This window comes from Hipposideros armiger, unplaced genomic scaffold (genome assembly GCF_001890085.2).
Source record: "Hipposideros armiger isolate ML-2016 unplaced genomic scaffold, ASM189008v1 scaffold_138, whole genome shotgun sequence".
In the NCBI taxonomy this organism is placed as follows: Eukaryota; Metazoa; Chordata; class Mammalia; order Chiroptera; family Hipposideridae; genus Hipposideros; species Hipposideros armiger.
In genome coordinates, this window is record NW_017731488.1 from 554,412 (window position 1) to 560,508 (window position 6,097).

At 51.4% G+C, this 6,097-nt stretch overlaps 2 protein-coding genes across 2 annotated transcripts in view; both read right to left on the reverse strand.

The window, feature by feature from the left end:
- IL22RA1 (interleukin 22 receptor subunit alpha 1) overlaps nt 1-6,011 on the reverse strand; it is a 27,676-nt gene extending 21,665 nt beyond the window's left edge. Inside the window, exon 1 of the mRNA XM_019650087.1 lies at nt 5,952-6,011. Coding sequence (XP_019505632.1) covers nt 5,952-5,994 — 43 coding nt within the window. The 5' untranslated portion in view covers nt 5,995-6,011. The remainder of the gene's footprint in view (nt 1-5,951) is intronic.
- The window catches only part of IFNLR1 (interferon lambda receptor 1), a 28,764-nt gene that overhangs the window by 13,197 nt on the left and 9,470 nt on the right, over nt 1-6,097 (reverse strand). The window lies entirely within an intron of this gene.

Consider the following 6,097-nt stretch of genomic DNA (forward strand, 5'->3'; position numbering starts at 1 on the left):
AAAAAAAAAAAATCCATGATATACAGCCTTATCAGAGAGCAATTTGGCACTGTGTATCAAAAGCCTGTAACACGTGCATACACCTTTTGCCCCAGTAATTCCATTCTTAGGGATTTACCCTGGACAAGGGAGCAGAAAAATATGATCTAGGATGTTCCTTGTGGCAAAGGAAAAGCTATGACTCCTTGGCTTTCTTCTGGCAGGAGGAGATATAGGGTGTCTACTGCCCCTCCTGTGCTTCGTATCAAAGCAGGATCCTCATGCTGGATGATAGGATGCGGATAGCTTTCTTCATAGAGAGGCTGCTGGGGTGAGAAGCCCAGGTGCTCTTACCCTTGAGCCTTTGGGGTCTGGCACCTGCTAAATGTTAGGGAAAAAAAAAATCTCCAACTTCAGTGACTCTTTCTATTGTGCTAAAACTCATGAATGGGCCTTCAGCTTGGGACAATGACTATTCAGACTGCTCCACCAAGCTGTCATTCTGCTGAGCCAAACTCCCTCTCCTTCGAAACCTGTGCTGCATGGTGCTTGCAACAACTCCAGCCCACCATGGTCTCACTTTCTAGAGCTCGGGTCTGCTGCACAGTTGGCATTGTCTAACCTTATCCTTCTGTTGTGCTCCTGCTTAAGACTGAAAAGGAGGGACTTGTCAGGTGAGACGAAAGAAGAGGACCATCCTCATATATCGGAGGGACTGCTGAGTAGAAGGGTGTAATCCCCTTTTGTGTAACTGCCTCTAAACAAGAGAACCTGGGGGCAGTGAGGGAACATATTAAGGAGTCAGATTTTTATTTTTTATTATTTAAGGAGATAGCTCTCATTATGATGGTGTGACTGACCTGAGGTGGGGCTGCTCTTGGCTGCTGGGTGTATTGAGTGATCAGCTGTGACCCCTGGTAGGTGGTCCCTAGGTAATCCCATTCTCTGCTCTCTAAAATTCAGTGGTTCTTGTCTCCCCAGCGAGGGAGAAAATGTTCTGAGTGCAGACAGCACCCCTTGTATTTCTCTGTACCCTCCATGTGGCTGAACATAGAGCGACTGTATAACATTGACTTATGGAATTGACCTTGAGAGCAGCAGATTCTGCTGTCCTCTCTGGAGGCCTTCTGATTCTCTCTGGCTCAGACTGCCAGGAAAATGTACTTGCTCTCTCTTGGATAAATGTCTCCAATGCACCTTGCACTGCCTTGCCTCTGAGCCTTTGTGCAAGCTGTACCTCCTGCCCAGAACACCCCTTCGGCCCCCTTGTCTCTGATTCCTGCTCATTCTTCAGGTCTCTACTCAAAGTCACTTCCTCCAGGAGGGCTTCCCTATGCGAGCCACTCACCCGGGTAGACTAGGAGCCCCAGCTCTGTGCTCCCGTGGCCCCGTCTCTCCCCATCCTAGTGTCTATTGCACCATGTTATTTGTTTACCCCTGTGACTGACTGTGGGGACAAAGCGTGTCACATGCTCTCCTTGATATCTCCAAGTTCACCACGAGCTGGCACAGAGCAGATACCTGGTAATATTTGCTGAATGAATGAGTAAGTAAGCTTGGAGTGAGCTGGTCAGGGCTTCACTACTGGCTGTGGACTATCCCTAAGCTGCAGAAAAAGCAGATCCTAAAATGGCAAATGCTCAGGAATGTGACCTGCTCCTCTCCCTTCTTTCAACACTTGGGACTCCACAACCTGTTTTGCAGAAGCAAGAAATTCAAAAGGCAGTGGGTTGTGCTTTGGGGGTGGTAGGGAGTGCTGTGCTGCCTCTGTGGTTGGCGACGGCAGTGAGAGCGCCTGTAGGGAGTTCCTGATCATTCATGGACAGGAAGAGTAAGGCAGGAAGCCTTGGCAAACTGCCCCAGGACCTCATCTTAGAGAAAAGCCTGAGCATCAGACTCACTTTGGAGTCTCCAAACCTAGGCTGTGTCAGTGAGGGATATTGATTTAGATATACCAGGTTGGGAGCCTGGGTCTCGTCTTTAGCCTGCACCTGACTCCACGTGAACTTGAGTAGGTTTTGTCCCCTCTCCAGGCCTCAGTTTCCCTGTCTGTAAAGGAGGTTTGGTCTAGAAGGCCTCCAAGGGTCCTTGGAGCTTGAATAGCCTCTGCTTCTATGTCACTTTGGGGATGGAAACCTCCCCTGACATCCCAGAATTCCCTTCATGGCTATTGTCGGTGACACAAGCACAAATTCAGCTCAGCACTTATTGACTCTGCTTAGAATTTCAGCTCTCTCTTAGGGTAAGGAGTTCCCAAAGCGTATCATATGCTTATAAAACCATGCTTCATAAAAACATTAAGAAAACCCGACATCTCATGCCAGGATTTGGGGAGCAGTTTCATATAGCCCCTGGGAGCCAGGAAGTGAGCAGAATATGGGCGTTAGGCAGACAGACCCGGGTTCAAATCCTAGCGCTGCCAATTGCCTGCAGTGTGCAGGCTGCTTAATCTCTCGCCCTCAGCTTTGTCATCCACAAAAGGGTCTCTACTCCTAGTCTCTACTCCTCAGGGTTGCTGGGAGGGTTAAACAAGCTGATGCCTTCTGACTGGCTCTGAGGAGAAGACCTCTTGCAGTGAGCTGTACAACATGAGGACCGAGCACCAAGTGAGGGCCCTTGAAAACTTTGCAAAAACCCAGACCCCTGGGTGTGTAGGCATGGGGATGGTGGGAGGGGGCCATGAGGACAGTGATAAATTTCCTCAGTTTGAGTCGGCATTAGTGTCTGAGGCCAAATTCCAGGGACGGGGGAGTGTGGGCATCCTACAGTTTAGGCATTGAGGCTGACTTAGGGTTATTTAGAGGAGGGGCATTCCGTGAAGGGGCCTGGAACTCGGAGATGGAAGTGAAGGTGGGATTCTGAGCCCCTGTTGGAATCTGGCTTCCAAGATGGTCCATTTAATATCCAGAGAAGCCAAGGCTTTGGGTGCGAGAACTGATGGGACTCACCTGGAGGCGTGGGCACCTGGGTGGGGCCTCCTACCACCTGGACGGTGTATGCTAAGGCATTCCTATCTTGGGCTTCCCACTTTCTTCTAACCTACTTAGAGAGACAGTAAGGGGCTGGGAAAAGACTCTTGATAATTTATAAAGAGCTGTCACACCTCTGTATCCTGTATCACCACATGCCGAGGGGAGGGGCTCCCTGGGCTGGAATAGGTCCTGGCGCCAACCAGTATCTCTTGAGTAAATGACTCATGGAACTGACTCACTCATCTGGATATAGATGTAACTTCTGGCCTATTTTTTTTTTTTTNTGGGTTGCCATGGGCTACCGTGTGTAGCCAGCAGCCGCAGTGAGCGGCCGTCCAGAAGCCGGCGACTGATCTGCCTCTCCCGGGAAGAGCGCAATGATGGTGCCAACTTGGGCCAGTGAAGCAACGTCCTCCACAACTAGACTGAAGACCAAAACAACAGCAACTTGTCTGTTCCCCTTCCCCAATTCCCCACCGCTGTTCCCATCCCCCCAATTCCCCAATAAAAATCTTTAAAAAAAAAAAAAGAAAAGGAGAGTAAAGGCCAGAGCCTCAAGAAGGGGTCTGGGGAGAGGCTGCTCCCTCCGAAGCAATCTTCACTGTAAATGAGAGCCTTGGACTTATAATAAAACTCTTCTCTCAGCCCTCCAGGTTTGGTCTGTAGAAAGGAAGAGGGTGCAGGAAAATGGCAACTAGGGCTGGCAGCTGGCTCTGAGCATGCTCAGAAGGGCTGGTTGGCTGGGTGGGAAGTAAACAGGTGCAGACCTAGTGGAGCTGAGGCCTTGAGGCCTTGTGTGTATGTGTGTCCTTGATGTGTGTGTGCTCCCTCTGGATGTGACCATGACCACCAGCAGGCCCAAGGTGTAAGGGAGTGGATAGTTATTGATTCCCCCACGCCAAGTCTACATACAGCACTTCTGCAAGAGGGGTCCATGGGCTTGAGAACCACCTATGGTGATGGGGAAGAGTATTAGGACAGCCCAACCCTGCTGTGCATCCACTGGCTAAATCTAAGGCCTCGCTCCTCTCTGAATCTGGGTTGGTCAGGCCCAGCAGCTGCCGAGATCTTTGTGTTCCAGGATCCCTGGAGCTCCCAGAATGGGGCCTATGGGACTAGAGGTGTCTGACTGCCTCTAGCCAACGTGATGGCTGTGCTGCTGAGCCCCAGGGTGTGGCCAACATCTGGATCTGAGTCTGGGCAGAATTGGGATCTGCGCTGGAAGGAGGGGTCCTGGATTCAGGGCTGGGTCTTAAGTTGAGAGAGGGAGTCTACTTGAGGTCAGAATTGAATGGTGGCTTCAGGCGGGATTATGAGGTCAAGGGCAAAAAAGAGAGAAAGAGAGTGGGATTTGGGAGAAGACCAGGGTCTGTCTGGGGGTGGGCTTAGCCTCCCCTAGTGGTGGGTTAGAGTCTGCAGTGGGAAGGTTGCTGGCTGGGCTCAGTATCCCGGTGGGCTGTGTGTGTTGTGGGGAAGATGGTGGCTGAGGCTGGGACAGGCTCGGAAGGTGATGGGCCAAATTCGGTGGACATTGGCACCACTTTTCAGGAGGGAACTGAAGTTGGCTTCCTGATATGGGGTGGTGGACCTTGGCTGGTCCCCCCTCTTTTAGGAGGTGTTGAGGGCTAACAAGGTCTCCCCTCTCCTCCAATCCACTCTTTCTCTTTCTTCCTCGACTTCATCATCTATTCCTCAGCCTGTGTCATTTCTACTTCCCAGATGAAAGTCTATGTTGTGAAACCCTGGGAAGACATGTGTTGTCAAGACTGACAGACTGGTAGACTTTATAAAAGGAAGTTTTTTTTTCAGTTTTATGAAAAACAAATTTTTTGTTTACATGTGAACAAATTGGAAATCTGAGGAAAAACAAACAAACAAAAACAATTCAGCATGCTCTGGACTCAGCCTAAGAACGCTGGGGTAAGGGAACCTGGTTTCTCTCAGTGGCCTTACTAACTCTTAACAATCTCCTAAGAACTGGTTCCCTGGGTCCCCCATCTTAAAGGGCCAGGAGCCTCCAAGATTCCCAACCAGAATGGGTGAGGGTCTAAAGGAACATGTCTTGGGGTCTCTTGGGGATGCCCCACATCTTCCTAGCTCATCACAGGCCCAGTGTATTGGGCCCAGTGTGATACCAGGAGGAGGACAGACCGGAGGAGCCTGGGCAGCAGCTGGAAACACTGTGGATCCAGTCAGCACTGGCCGAGGACATCAGCAAGGGGACTGGGAAGCTGGCCTTTCATGTGCCCACCCTGCACTTGAACTAGAAGGGGCCTTGCACAGGCCATCTCCCCCTCTTACAGTCGGGGCTATGCTTTCACTTCCCGAGAAAGCTCCCTGAAGTTTATTAAACTCTCAGAGAGTAGATACAATCTAGGCTCTTACATGTCTGCCTGAAAGTTCTCCGTGACGATGAATCAAAACACCCGCCTAATTGGGTTTGAAAACTATGTCCTTTAGTCCTGTTTTCAAAAGGGCTCTGCTGTTTTAGGATCTATTAATGTGGCAACTTGGCTACAGATCCAGCAAGAGGGCCCGCAGGGGCCCCCACAGGGTGTGGAGGGAGGCAACGGCCAGACTCAAGGTTTGTCCACCCCGTCTCTCCTCTGTGTCCCCTTGTCAGGCCAGTGCCAGCCAGACGCAGAGCAACGAATGGTATAACTTCTACCAGGATGATTTTAGGAGTCAAAGGATGTCTACCTCTCTCAAGCCGATTCTCCACCCACTGGGGTACGGAATCCGACACCCCAGTTCAGACAGTTGGCTGTATCCTCGAATCTTGAGGCTCAGTTGAGTCCCTGGAAGAACCCAGGGTCTGAGGACCCTCATCTTCCCCAGTCACCTGAGCCACATGTCCTTCTCCAGGGAAACTCAGCATCCAGTTCAGCCCCAGCAGAGAAGAAACTGAAACTGGCTGTCCTGGGCTGGGCGGGGTGCAGGGAGATGGCCCTGATCGCTGGCTCCTGGGGTAGTGGGGGCCATGGGGCAATGGGCACTCACCAACCAGGGATCCCGCAGCCAGGATGGTCAGTAGCGTCCTCATCGGGCCGGGCACAGAGCCCTCTTTTGGCTTCCACTCTGGGTCACGCCAAGGGAAGGCTGGGAGGCTTTGCCGCCTTGGCAGCTGGCTCCACCCCGGCTCAGGC